The sequence below is a fragment of the Etheostoma cragini genome, chromosome 22 (genome assembly GCF_013103735.1).
Source record: "Etheostoma cragini isolate CJK2018 chromosome 22, CSU_Ecrag_1.0, whole genome shotgun sequence".
Classification (NCBI taxonomy): Eukaryota; Metazoa; Chordata; class Actinopteri; order Perciformes; family Percidae; genus Etheostoma; species Etheostoma cragini.
Window position 1 is genome coordinate 1,665,589 of NC_048428.1, and position 14,289 is coordinate 1,679,877.

The window sequence follows — 14,289 nt, forward strand, 5'->3', positions numbered from 1 at the left end:
ATACTGTATCTGAAGTCTCTTTATATAGACCTTAGTGGTCCCTAATACTGTATCTGAAGTCTCTTTATATAGACCTTTCATGGTCCCTAATACTGTATCTGAAGTCTCTTTTATAAAGACCTTAGGTGTCCCCTAATGGTTGGCCATGGCTGTGACCTTGACCAACTACCACTTTGCTCGTTTGAAAGCCATGGTGTCTCTCTCTCATGGGTGGGCCAACTTCTCTGGGGGGGCGAAGCAGAGAAAGGGGAGGAAACCTTGCCCATTATGACCTCATAAGGGGCAAGATTCCAGATCGCCCCATCTGAGCTTTCATTTTCTCAAAGACAGAGCAGGATACCCAGGGCTTGGTTTACACCTAGTACCATTTCTATCCCATGGGGGACCATAGGCAGGCTGGGGGAACCATATTGATGTTAAAAAACCTCATAAAGTGACATTTTCAGGCCATGGGACCTTTAAAGAACAGTAAGCATGGGTAAAAACATATCCAATAAATAACACAACGCACCAAAACATGGTTCATCCCAACACTTTCTAGTGAGAAGAGAAGAAAGAGAGGAAACATGAAGAGAGAGAAGAGCTCTCCTTGCCTGTCCTTGTACTTCAGCAGCAGCTGGTACAGCTTCTCCGTCTCGGCACAGCTGTAAAGGTAGTCCGCCTGCTCCAAGACCTCCTCTGCACGGACACCAAACACAGCAGCACATTCAGCCAGAGATGGTCTCACGTCTTAATTCACTACACTACGTACACCTCCGCTCAGTATATTTATCAATGAGGATTAGGATTGTAGTATTCTACAGCTAATTCCTAAATCTGCATTGGAATGACATCACACAGTTTGCCTTCTACCTTTCTCTAAAGCGTGGACCACAGCTGGACTTAGCCCTCTGTGATACGCTTCATAGCCCAGGCAGGACAGGGTGGGGACCCCGAGGAGGAAAGCAGCTCCGCCGGCCTATACACAAGAAAGGACATAAAGACACGTAGTGAAAACCCACGAAGGAACTACTTTCAAAATGTAATCCCAAATGGGTTCATTATTACTAATAATAACAACACACACATGCTCAGTACCTATACATGCACTAAATGGAGAGATGTCGGCACCCCCGAGCAGTTGGGGGTTTGGTGCCTTGCTCAATAGCACCTTGGCAGTTCCCAGGAGGTGAACCCCTCCAGCTACCAGTCCACCACCATACCTTGGGCCATATGGGGACTTGAACCAGCGACCCTCCGGTTCCCAACCCCCTACTGACTGAGCTACTGCCCCATTCTCCTTATAAAAAAGTACTTAACCCTTGTGTTGACTTCCCATCAACCATGAAAAAACCCAAAATGTTGTGGGTGCTTTTTTACCAATTATCGCTTTTCCGACATTTTTGTCACTTTTTCAATGTTGTGGGTGCTTTTTTTAATGATTTTTGATATTTTTAATGTTGACGTTTTCAGCTTATTGGGTCAATTTGACCCAAGAACAACATGAGGGTTAACCTATGCTGCACACCATGTAACAAAGCCTTTATTCGACTTAGAAAAAAGAGGACTTAACCTATGATGCACACCAAATATTACAGCCTTTATTATCATTGGATGGAACTGAACTAACACACATACAGTGTAACAATAAGCACATTCGCCGAATTTTTCAGGAAAAGAACACAGTGCCAGTTTGTCTGGAGCTCGAAAACATAAATTGGAGAAGGGCTTGGCTCCTACCGTATAAGTACTGTGTTTCTAACGAAGCTAATAAAGTACACCGCAACATTTTACATTACCTATACCCCACTAACCACCTTGTTGCTAGATTTACATTTTGTAAACAGAATACTGAAACAGTGTCTCGTTTTCTTTTTTGATTGGGAAATTTCCAAAAGATTTTGGACAGATTTGGAGTCTTGCTTTTGTGAAACCACCAACTTTGTCCACTCCTTTAACCTTAAAGATATCATATGCTACTACGATAATTCAGAGTATCTAAATAATGTTGTTGTTCTGTATGCAAAATTCTATATTCACAAGCAGAAATTTTCAAACTCATCTCCTAATTTTATATTAAAATTGTAGCTACTATTTAGTCTTTTTTCCCTGAAACCTCTGACTAACTGTACATTTTGGTCTTCTTGTTATTTTTGTTTTGTTTGTAATGTAATGTTTTTTCCTTGTTTGTATTGCCTCGTATGTCGTTTTTAATTTTTTTTATCTTTATAAATTTGTACACTTGATGTTCATGTGCTAGTATTGCTTACCTGATTCTCTGTAAACTGCACTTTGTCAATAAAAAACTTGTATGTATCTTGTTTTTGTATGGAGAAATCTTTTTCTTCATATTCTTTATATTTTTTTCAAATTATATTTTGTGTATTTGGCTCCTTAAACATCAAAAAAAAAAAAAAAAAAAAAAACTACTTCTGATTTTTTGTTTAATGTATCTTGTTTTTGTATGGAAACGTGTTTTTTTCATCATTTTTTCACATGATATTTTGTGTGTTTGTATTTTTTATGTAAATATTATATTTTGTGTGTCTTTAAGCATCAATAACAATTAATAATAAAAGGACACACTTCCGATATAAAGACAAATAAACACCAAAAATGGGACTTAAACGTGATTTGTGAGCCATGGTCTATTATTTGCATGGCCAGGATCAGTTGACCCAAGGTAACCTGACACTGAGAAACACTGGGAAGCACTAAGGTTCCGGAGACACCCGGTCACTGCACTCACCCACTATCCCCAGTCTGGAGCTCGGATTCGACTATTATAAGTTAAACTCAGGTATATTAAATGTGTTAACTCACAATCGTCCTTATTAGCTCAACCTTACGCATGGACAGCGATGACAAATCCTCAAAGGGCTAAGACGTTCTCTGCCAGTACTAAATCTATAATGCCATTTTACCTACATAATAAGCACTTTTACAATGGGCTTCCAAAACTCATAAATTCATACATTTGTATCTGTAAGTAAGTAAACGTGACAGATTCTAACTGTCATGCAGGATAACAGCACTGTCCAATGAGTCCTAATAACAGACATAGTTATAATTACAGTCAGAGTAGTGGCAGTCCTTCTTAAAGATGTCCAGTGGTACCGGTTTGTCCCTCTGATTCGGATGCCGTTTGCACCAGATGGTGACAGTAAAGTCCCGCTCGCGCATCTCCTGAGGATTATTCCAGCCATTTGTGTCAAAACCCAAATTTTAGACGACATCGTCAGAGCCTGGTCCGCATTTTAATACAAACAGGAAGCATTCAAGAGTACAAACCAGAAAATGTTTCGAAATGATATGGATGCGTCCGAGGTCCACCGGAAAGGGAGGGACTCTCGTATTGCCTTTCTATTTTTCATAGTTTAGCACAACCGCGGCATGCAACATTGGTGGTACCGTTCTCTTGATACATCCATGGTCACTACTGATTATGTATGAGATAATGTTATAATACTGTAATTAGCTTCATGTATCCCTGTTAACCAGACAATGCGGCGGTTTCAGTTTTACATGCAACCCGTAAATGCACCCCGGAGAAGTCTGTCCGTTTGGTAACGTGTTTAGCTAATCGACAAGAAACAACCAACTCTTGTGAGAGTTCCGTTGTAGTTTTACCATGTTTATTGATCCACAGTGACACTACAAAGTTTCATTACATTTGAGCACAAATATACCAGACACACATCAATTACTTGCGAGTAGGAATGGACCACTAAAGCGACCAGAAGACGTGTAGTTGCTAACGTTAGCGTTACTACCTGTTAGCTTAGCTAGTTAGCTGACACTCGGCTCCACCCCCAGACTGCTCAGCTGTTCTTGTCAGATAACCGTTAAACGTTACGTATTCATGTTATTCCAGAGGCACGCACAATTGTATATTTTTCAAAAACTAAACAGGTAGCTAGCTAAATAAGTCCGAATAAGCTTTCAAGTGATATGAGGAAACGCTGTGTAACTTAGGAGGAGACTGTATACATTGGTATTAGTTTTGGTGCTCCAGGTATCGACACACCCACTTACGGCACCGGCTGCATGTCTACCTAGCTAACTGGGGCTAGCTCAAATAACGGTAAAAAATAATACTACGTAATAATTGATGTCCTTGTTTTTCTTTATCGGAAACTGTCTGTAAAATATCCAGTGGTAAAAGAAGTACTCAGAGTAGCGTCTACCATAATTTAAAGTAACGTTACCATTACCACTAGTAAAAAATACTCCGTCACGAGTTGAGAGAGATTGAGTAAAAGTACAGAACCTACAGAATTTTAAGTATCAGTTAGCTAAAGCAGGTATTTAAAGCTGAGTGACTCCTGTTATTGAAGTACAAAAAGTACTGTGTATCCTTCTGAAAGGTATTGAAATAAGTAGCTGAAATAAGTATAAATTAGCAGAAAATGGAAATATTCCAGTAATGTACAAATACCTAAAAAGTATTTGGTGAGTAATGTCACCTACTTAGTCACTCTCACTGCTGACGTGGTTTGTTGATTATCTGTTTGACCATCTTTGTTCAACCAGCTGCCATGGCCTCAGCTGGGGCCCCAGTGCCAGGGGCCACCCATTTGGCCACCAAGGTGGAGCTGACCATCTCCTGTGAGAACCTCATGGACATGGACGTCTTTTCTAAGTCTGACCCTCTGTGTGCCTTGTACATCAACACTTCAGGCTCCCGCTGGCATGAGGTCTGTATAAGGTCATGGGTGGGTGGCTATGCATACGACTTATGCCTTATTTTGAATAAGCAATATATATATAAACCTTAGAATCCAACAGACACACCTGAATGCATTGTTGTCAGGGTAGTCAATCATGTTCCTGTTATATATTTCAATGTATGTGCTTCTGATCTGACATCTTACATTATACATATGTTCCTTCTTTGTGAAGTTTGGACGCACAGAGATGATCCCGAACTGCCTGAATCCAAAGTTTGCCAAGAAGTTTGTGATTGACTACTATTTCGAGGTGGTGCAGAGGCTAAAGTTTTGCGTGTATGATATTGACAATACCACCTATGACCTGAGTGATGATGATTTTCTGGGGGAGCTTGAATGTACCCTGGGCCAGGTGAGCTTCACTTTGTACAGTTATAAGAGAAAACTTCAGGCTTTTCACCACTTTTTCATTGTTCCGTGACACTGCCAGTATTTTGTGGTCAGATTGTTTCTAGCAGACAGATAACTCGATCTTTATTGCTGGAGGACAAGAGGCCTGCAGGTCATGGGACCATCACAGTAAGTGGACTTTTTCTCTTTTTCAAGAGATTGCTGCTTTGAGGACACAAACAATCTGGACACAATAGCTGCAATGTGCTTAGACAGCTGTCACACAAGCATCCTAGTTGTTTGTTAAAGGAAATCACATCACTGAGTTATTAAAAAATAACACAACAGGTCTGGGATTAGATTGCTTCTTACTCTTTAGTAGTACAATAGAAAATCAATACAATACAACATCACTGCACAGCTGGGTTATAAAACATCTTAACTAATGTAAACTTACACAATTTCTGGGTTTGAAAAGACCAATAAATTAAAAGAATTATGTCACTGTCCACTGTTTTTTTCCCAAATAGATCTGTGCTGAAGAAATAACAGATAACAGAGTGGTCAACTTTGAGGTCTCAGCCCGCAGACTGGACAAAAAGGTAATGCAGATCACTTTAAAGCTTTAGTGCGTCACTTTTTGATTGTAATGAAAGTCAGTTACATTCAAGCTCAGGGTGCACGGTCACAGAAGGCTTGTGTCATGGTACGTGCCAACAGTGTTGTATGTTTATTATTTCAACTGCCTTTTGACATACTTTAAATATCTTGAAGTTTTTGTGGTGGTCCGACCCTTTTCTGGAATTCTACAAGCATACGGAAACTGGATGGCAGCTGGCTCACAGAACAGAGGTACGCGTATTTACCAACAGCTCATTCCTCTGCTTGCACAGAATTATTATTGATTTTTGGCTCATGGCAACCCGTTTATACAGGTGGTAAACGACAACCTAAACCCAGTATGGAGACCCTTCCACATCTCATTGCAGTCTCTCTGTGGAGGAGATGTGGAGAGACCTATAAAGGTGATTTAGTCTACCCTTCTGGTTATCTGTCTCAGTGTGTTAGTCCTGTAAAATGTAGCCCGTTGACCTAACCTGTTCCTTTAACATTTTTTAGATCAGCTTGATGTTGATTTGACTTTGATGTTACTCAAACATACTAATGATTCATCTTGTGATTGCATTTTCTTTTCATCTTACAATGCTCCCAAACTTAAAACATGCTGCCACCCAGCTGGATAAGTGATGTGTGTATTTATGCACGTTTCTTGACGTCCCTACCTGAAGGTGTGCATTTCTTTGCTATGTTCTTTTTAGTCCCTTGAGTTACTCCATTGTATCAATGTATTTGCATTGATAACTAAGCGTGAAATGTGATTGGTTATTTTTGCATGTGAGGTTACTTTTGTAAAGTAGAGTTCATATATATCTGGCTGCTTGAATTTCTTGATGATAAACATGTGTAGCAAAACACAATATTGAGGAGGGGACGCATCGTGATGCATCGTGATATCAAATCGATTCAAATGGTTGACGGGATAATCTTAATCGAATCGAGATCGTGACATCAGGGAAGATGAACACCCCAGAGTGCACTGAAAATATGATGCAGCTTGAATATTGTGTTTTAATTATGTTTTATATTACATCTTACCATTGTAGTATAGGTCTATTTTCCTCAGTAGTCTAATAAAAAGACATGCTATCTACATCCAATTTCAAAAATGTTTACATTTTGACAAAACAAACATTTGCACTTTAAAAAAAAAATTAAAATGGAAACGTATGTTAAGATGAATATCAGCACAAATGTTAGTAATGGCTTTAGAAACAAATCACATCAACCTTAATTCATCCTTCCCTGATGCTAGTTATTCTGTCTTCTTGGGTTTCATGAAAGGTGCTATGTAAAGAAAAGTATCTATTAATTATCATTCTCTGAACTTATTATGGGGTGGCTTTCATTTTATCAATAAGTACAGGAAATCTTTCGTTTGTATGCAGATTGATTGTTTTGATCACCATGTCAACGGCTCCCACGACCTTATTGGGAGCTTTAAATCCACACTTGCAGAGATGCAAATGGGAACACACATTTCCCCGGTGAGTCAACGTGTGCGTGCGTGCGTGCGTGTGTGTGTGTGTGTGTGTGCGTGTGCGTGTGCGTGCGTGCATGCTTACAGCTCTACCAATGAAAGTTCTGTTATTTTAACTTGCATAAATATGATTTATGTTCTCACTTGCAGGCTGAATTTGCGTGCATTTCCCCCAAAAAGTTAAAGAAGACAAACTATAAAAACTCTGGGGTCATTTGCATCAATCACTGTCAGGTAATCATTTTTAGATTAGAAATTAAAATGTAACTCTCTCTTCATTTCAGTATATTTCCTCTCACTGAGCAACTGCATCTTCTCTTTCATTTTAGAACACGCATTGTTAACCCTGCTGTTGTCCTCGGGTCAAATTGGACCCATTTACAAAAACTTTCTATATTAGAACTAATAAACTAAAACTACAAAAACAACTGAAAACAAACTACAGGAAAGCCTGAAAACCATCAACAAAAACATTGAAAAAAAGTGACAAAATAATTTGAATAAAATTGACAAAAACGTGGAGAAAAGTGTAGAAAAAGAACAACAAAACGTTGAAATTTCAACCGAGAAAAGCACAAAGTTGCATGTCGACAGGAAGACAACTGGAGGGTTAACCTTGTTAACCCTCCAGTTGTCCTGGGGGTCAGATTTGACCCATTTTCAAAAGGTTTCTAAATCACAAATTTGTGTTTCCTTCGACCAAATTGTAAAATAATAACGTGGATGGTTTCATACGACACTCTTCAAAAGTTAAATAACTGATCAGGTCACTATTTTCATTTAATTTCATAGCATTTTAAGAAGGAAAAAAGATGTAAGAACACTGAAAAAAGTGACAGAAATGTAGGGAAAAACAACAAAAACATCCATAAAAATCGCAGAATCAACAAAGACAATGTAAAAAGTGATAAAGAACTGCGTGGAAAAAGTGTCAATGTCAAAAAGGGATAACAAATGTATGAGAAAAGCTTCAAAAACTTCAAAACAACAACAAAAATGTCCAAAGAAATTGACAAAGAACTTGGGGAAAAAACACCCAGAAAAACTAAATCTTAGTCCCCGCGAAGACAACACAAGGTTAAGACAACCGGAAACATCTGTTGTTGACTCGGTAACAGGTTTCCACTCTTGCTAATTTTGATCGCATCACTATGCATTGTGCACTGCTGCAAACCTTTAACACAATGTTTACCCTTTCAGGTGGTGAAGGAGTATACCTTCCTGGATTATATAATGGGGGGGTGTCAAATCAACTTCACTGTGAGTTTGGAAATGTCCGACACAGATGTTATTACCGTAACACTTTTAATCATGTTCACATTGTCTTAATTGGCACACCACACATATTAACTGCCTGTACGTCTTATAAGTAAAAGTCATTGTTTTAGTTTATTTTATTATATCCAGGTGTTGTATCTCTATGACCTCTACAGAATCATAGTAATGTTATATATTCTGCTACATATCTGTCATTTGGTCACTGAGCAAGCAGCTCCTCATATCGTGATTCTTATCCTCTCTCGGACTCTGGCCAGATCGCCATCGACTTCACAGGCTCCAACGGGAATCCCAGCTCCCCCCAGTCCCTCCATTACATCAACCCTGAAGGCTATAATGAATACCTGGCAGCCATCTGGGCTGTGGGGAATATCATCCAAGACTATGACCGGTGAACCGCACTGCTTTATCCTTCCTCGTTAACTCTCACCGTGACTTTTGCAGAGCTTACACAAAAGGTTGAAGCAAAGCCAAGCAAGCGTTAAGCCAGTCAGATTCCATGTAACTTGCCATTTTCTAACATTTGATTTTAAAACATCTGTATGACGTTTGCTTGCTTACAATGATTACAATCTACTGACTGATGTGCCCTGTGTACGTGTGTTTGTGTGTTATTAATTTATGTTATTCATATACATGTATTTTTTTCTGTCTTTCCATGTAGTAACAAGATGTTTCCCGTCTTTGGTTTTGGAGCCCAGGTCCCTCCCTCTTGGCAGGTATAAAAAAATCCTAACAAAACCTTTAAAATCCTAACCGTCAGTAGAGAGACTAGACATCACACATTTAAACATACTACATGTAACTTTCTGCTTTCTGCTGCTAGGGGTCTCAATCAAAACAATGGATGGTATACACAGACTTTTGATGACGTTGGAAAGTTTTGTGTAATTATGGGAGTTGTAGTTTTTATTGTTAAACATGTCACCAATTAGAATGCATCTGCACACGGACGAGTTTACCCATTCATGTTTATTCACGTTACAATTAGTAACGTTCATTCATATCATTCTAATAAAATAGCTGCAGTTTTTCTTGATTTGCTTTGTATTGGTAGCTAGTGGGCAAGCAAGCTAACATTAGCCAGCAACTGAAACCCAAGGGGGTAAGCCCACCTCCACAAAGCTCCTATGGCGCCATTTTAATGCTAACAAGCCATCACCCACCTGCCGCCACTTTGAGCGTGAATAACTTTTACATCTGACGCTTTTAAAAACTTTATTTGTCCTTTGTTTATTTCTAAAGAAACACGACAATGTAGAAAAGGCTCTATTATCTTATATATCACGTTATGGCTCCGCAGCAGACGTTTTGGTAAAAATAGGCTAACGATTGTGTCATATCCTAGCAACCTGCTGTCGCATAGTTGACAAATCCCCGTATTGTCAGGAGAAGCGCGCAGACAGTTTGGACTTACATCAGCTGTTTAGGTTTAATTACTAATGTTAACTAGCATGTTAGTTAGCAGTAATTAGCTTGTGCCTATGTTAATGTTAACTAGCATGTTAGTTAGCAGTAATTAGCCTGTGTCTATGTCAATGTTAACTAGGATGTTAGTTAGCTGTAATTAGCCTGTGTCTATGTTATCTCCTAACATATACTTATGTTCTCCGTCTCTGCTGATTGGGAATGATTAAGATTTCTCTTGCACAGCCACCAGAAGACTTACAGCTTTCAGACAGGTTGCTCACGTCACATCTACGTCTTCCAGCTCAGTTGGAGGCTGCGCAGTAACGCTCAGCATCACCGGGAAAGAGCTTTTAATAGACTTCACTGGTCTCCGTCCAGAGCAGTGGGATCTGATGGTCCATTTATTTCACTGTCTATGCTAAAACCACACTATAAAAAATATATTTCATTTGTCACTGTCCCTTTTTGAATGTTTTCAACACTGGGGCGAAAGGGATTTGTCGTAACCATGGTTGTAACGTTACAGCGAGGAGATTCGATGGCCGTTGTGCAGCAACAAAAGATCCCCTATCTGTCCGGAATTTTCTCCCCCTTCACTTTTCTGCAATCTTAACTAGCAAGTTGTTTAGGTGCCTAACCCCCCTTTTTTAGGTTAATTTACTCCGAAAAATGAATACCTTCGACATGGAAACAAGGCCAAGCAACTCAACAATACACAAAAACATAGAAAGTGGGGTGCAGAAAAATGGCAGCAGGTGCTCTGGACTGATGAGTCAAAAGTTGATCTTACCTGGCTGGCAGTGCATTGTACTTTCATAACGGCTCACAATTATTGGTCTCTTTGTGATTTTAGCTGTCAGATGTGAAATCATTTTCACACAGTAGGTAAGACTACAGGTTTCTTACGAAAGGAATATTAAAGGACACTTGTTCCATTAATACGTTAAATTCAAAAGTTGGTGTAAAATGGTCTTGGATGGATTTTAAAGGTTTTTATATAATTATCTATTAATGAATCATGCTTGCAGGTTTCCCATGAATTTCCTATTAATTTCAATCCAGCAAATCCATTCTGCGCCGGTAAGTCAAACCTTATGTCAGACGATTGTGTTTGGTTGTTAAAAGTTCAGTCATGTGGCATTGGTGCTACCTTATTCTCATTTACTGTATGTGTGTGTGTGTGTGTGTGTGTGTTTGTGGGTGCCAGGCATAGAGGGTGTGGTGCAGGCCTACCGGCAGTGTCTACCCCAGTTGAAGCTCTGGGGCCCCACCAACTTCTCTCCGATTATCAACCACGTAGCCTACTTCGCCAGACAAGCTCTCCGGCAGAATATGGCCTCAGTAAGTAGCCAAACTTCTTCTTTCTCAAAAGAAAAATAGTTTAAATACTCAGTGGTCAATGTGAAATCGCAGGACTGTGCTCCAATCAAATAGTTGATCCATAGATTCAATTTTGAGAGCGAGCTTAGCTGATAGAAAAACTAACAATCTATAAAATGAGCAGGTAATACCTGTTAACTTATCTAATTCACATGGTACCAGACAGATGTTTGTCCACTGTATTAGCACCGAAGCAAATTCTTTTGATCTAGCATATTTTTCATATATTCACTCTCTCAGTAATAAACCTTTTTTCAAGCAATATGTCGTAATGCAAAAAATGTGTTTCAAGAGTTTAGAGCAAAGCCAAACAAACTGGAAATTTAAAACGATGATATAAGATCTTAATAATACATACTAGGAATAAGTAATATTGGAATACCTAATGAATTTTGTAGCTGACATTGTCTAATTTGTTTTCTCTGTAACACTTTATAATAACCTTCATTAATAGATGGTAAATTGATAGTTAATTCGTCTTTAGTTAATTGTCATGTAACTGTTAGCAAACTGTCATTTACTGTTAACAAGCAATTCAGTTATAATTAATAAAATATTAGTAGTGCTGTAAATTATCAATTTGTTGTTACACACATTATATCCTGCATATACTACATTAGGTAGTGGGTAATTATTAAAAATATGTTGGTAAACCTTTAAGAAACCATTTTAAAAACATTGCTTAATTGAAGATTTATTAACAATCAATTTACCGTCTATCTATGATGTTTATTATAAAGTGTTACGGTTTTCTCTCTCCGTCTGCAGCAGTACTTTGTGCTGCTCATCATCACAGACGGAGTGATCACAGACATGGACCAGACACGCAGTGCTATTGTGGAGGCCTCGCGTCTGCCCATGTCCGTCATCATAGTGGGTGTGGGCGGGGCAGACTTCAGCGAAATGGAGGCCCTTGACAGTGATGACAAATTGCTGCGTACGCCCAGGGGTGATGTCGCATCAAGAGACATCGTCCAGTTTGTGCCCTTCAGAGATTTCCAAGTAAGCAGCAGCCCATACCTATATGCTGTCATAGTAGAGTCATTTAATGTACTGTGTATATATAAAAAGGAATTTTAGAGAATATTTTATAATTCAATATTACTTAGTATAACGTGTTTACTGATTTAGAAGTAAATGCAATACATATAAACAATCACACATTTCACTATTTAGGTTGTTGTTATTATTGTTTTTGACAGTGCTCCTCCCCGCTAATTGCTCTTCACATTAATGTAACAGCAGCCAGCCCACATGCCTTCTCTTGTAATTCCATTTTTTTAAATTTATGGAATCAATTATTAGGCTTCCTTTGATTTCATTGATCAGAATGATCTGTCAATGGCACAGACGCATGCACACTTTAACGTTAGCAAGCATGGTCCCACATGGCTAAGACTAATTCTTGTAACATTGCCATTGCAGGGAAACAGCGTGGCCCTTGCCCAGAGTGTCCTGGCGGAGCTGCCTGATCAAGTGGCCTCCTTCTTCAAATCTTACAACCTGAAACCCCCTAATTAAACATATTCAGGGTTTCTGACTCAACCTAGAAAGGTTGGTTAAATCAACCCAAATACCTCATACTTACTACTTGCCTGCATCTCCCGCACCCTCTTTCTGGATTTAGTGGATGAAATGGTAATGGCAAGAAATGAATATGGGAGAGATATAGTAGTTTGCATAATGAATGTTACACTACAAATGGAACACTTAATAAGTGGTATGCCTTTGTTGAGCAAATGTCATTATTTCTCTTTCTTTTCACCTGTATTATTTGTTATTTCTTTGCACAATCTCTCTCTATGCTGTAATCCATATTTCTAGAGATAAATTCTGTGTCTTAATCTGTGGTGTTTTCTGTCTGTCCAGGCAGTGGGCTGGCAAAGGACAAGTTGCGTCAGCGAGAAGTCTGAGGAAGAGCCTGGTGCTCGAAATGTTTCACAGCATTAAAAATCCTTCTAACGGGAGCTTTTTGGTTTGAGGATCTTGTGATGAAATAATTAAAGTTAACATCTTAAAGTGCCTTAATATGATAATGACTACTAAGAAGTTACATGTTTTTTAGAAATGTGGGTGTAGGTAGGTGAGTATTCTTGAGTAGATAATCAATGGTGCACTTTGCAGTATGTGTGTAGGCTTGATTAGATCATTACCCTTACAGTTAACACATGGTGGGGGGGTTGGGTGATGGCAAAGTGGATATGACACATGCCTTTGGGAGACCCGGGTTCGATTCCACCGTGATACATCAACCAAGTGTCTCTAAACTAATTGTTTCATTTGTGTGCAACCTGATGCTTTTATATATAAGAGGTCAAAAATAGTGATTCTGATGCTGTCATAGTAGTGCCCCTAACACTCACATTCAAAAGGCCATTTGACCCCAAAATTAAAATACGGTCAATAAAGTGGCGCTTCCATCCTAATTATGCATTTAAACAAAAGTTTGACTCAGTTACATTCCCCAAAACACCCTAGGTTGCATTTTGGCACGAGTAACGCTTTGACTGTGTGGTAGTACTTGGTCCACATCGATGTGTACCAAGTAATCTTTTTATTTTATTATTCTAATTAATTAAACCACCTTAAATGAGAGAAGTTGTATGTCAGCTATCCTGACTGACCAATTGGACCACGTCAATCTTTTTATTTAAATATGTCTTTGGAGAACGGGGGGTGTTGCCGTTCTAGTTAACAACAGATGGTTAAACAGCGTCTCTGGACATTGAACTGCTTGCTGTGGGACTCCGGCCATAAGATCTGCCACCGGAAATTTGACATGCCATCGCTATTTACATTCCGCCCTCTGCTAACCCGACGTCGGTGTGTAACGTCACCCATACCGCCATTGCAGAACTCAAGACTCAACACCCGAGTGCCCTCATAGTGATCTCAGGTGACTTCAACCACGTCACCATGACCACCACACAAACCAAACTTCAACCAGTATGTGAGCTGCCATACTAGAGAGAAGAAGACCCTGGACTTGCTGTATGCTAACGTCAGGGACGCATACAGCTCTTTCCCCCTCCCCCCACTGGGCAGGTCCGACCACAACCTGGTTCACATCAACCCCAGCTTTGT

At 39.3% G+C, this 14,289-nt stretch overlaps 2 protein-coding genes across 7 annotated transcripts in view; one reads left to right on the forward strand and one right to left on the reverse strand.

Moving 5' to 3' along the window:
- LOC117938243 (regulator of microtubule dynamics protein 1-like) overlaps positions 1-3,323 on the reverse strand; it is a 4,988-nt gene extending 1,665 nt beyond the window's left edge. The window contains exons 1-3 of the mRNA XM_034862764.1: positions 3,054-3,323; positions 853-958; positions 512-678 (exon numbers count right to left, since the gene is read on the reverse strand). Of these exons, the coding sequence (XP_034718655.1) occupies positions 512-678; positions 853-958; positions 3,054-3,215 (435 nt within the window). The 5' untranslated portion in view covers positions 3,216-3,323. The remainder of the gene's footprint in view (positions 1-511; positions 679-852; positions 959-3,053) is intronic.
- Positions 3,324-3,534: 211 nt separating this feature from the next.
- Positions 3,535-13,588, forward strand: LOC117938197 (copine-3-like). 6 transcript variants are annotated; one of them, XM_034862691.1, is made up of 17 exons: positions 3,592-4,063; positions 4,513-4,676; positions 4,882-5,061; positions 5,154-5,228; positions 5,570-5,641; positions 5,814-5,891; positions 5,975-6,064; positions 7,046-7,144; positions 7,288-7,371; positions 8,338-8,397; positions 8,673-8,806; positions 9,080-9,134; positions 10,854-10,905; positions 11,033-11,166; positions 11,974-12,207; positions 12,631-12,759; positions 13,075-13,588. In XM_034862691.1, exons 2-16 carry the CDS (start codon positions 4,518-4,520, stop codon positions 12,724-12,726), a joined length of 1,602 nt encoding a protein of 533 aa, XP_034718582.1. In that variant the 5' UTR covers positions 3,592-4,063; positions 4,513-4,517; the 3' UTR covers positions 12,727-12,759; positions 13,075-13,588. The 6 variants fall into 6 exon arrangements, with proteins under 6 accessions (XP_034718585.1, XP_034718582.1, XP_034718583.1 ...); XM_034862692.1 differs by lacking the exon at positions 13,075-13,588 and adding an exon at positions 4,426-4,429 and having other exon boundaries at positions 3,592-3,891; positions 4,508-4,676; positions 12,631-12,958; XM_034862693.1 differs by lacking the exon at positions 13,075-13,588 and adding an exon at positions 4,426-4,429 and having other exon boundaries at positions 3,914-3,994; positions 4,508-4,676; positions 12,631-12,958.
- Positions 13,589-14,289: the final 701 nt, after the last annotated feature.

What these genes read in the sequence shown, in the direction of transcription:
- LOC117938197 (XM_034862694.1), top strand. Translation starts at nt 4,518, where the DNA reads ATGGCCTCAGCTGGGGCCCCAGTGCCAGGGGCCACCCATTTGGCCACC. An exon ending in CCCGCAGACTGGACAAAAAG is followed by an intron (nt 5,642 to 5,813) that starts GTAATGCAGATC and finishes AATATCTTGAAG; the next exon opens with TTTTTGTGGTGGTCCGACCC. An exon ending in TGGGAACACACATTTCCCCG is followed by an intron (nt 7,145 to 7,287) that starts GTGAGTCAACGT and finishes TCTCACTTGCAG; the next exon opens with GCTGAATTTGCGTGCATTTC.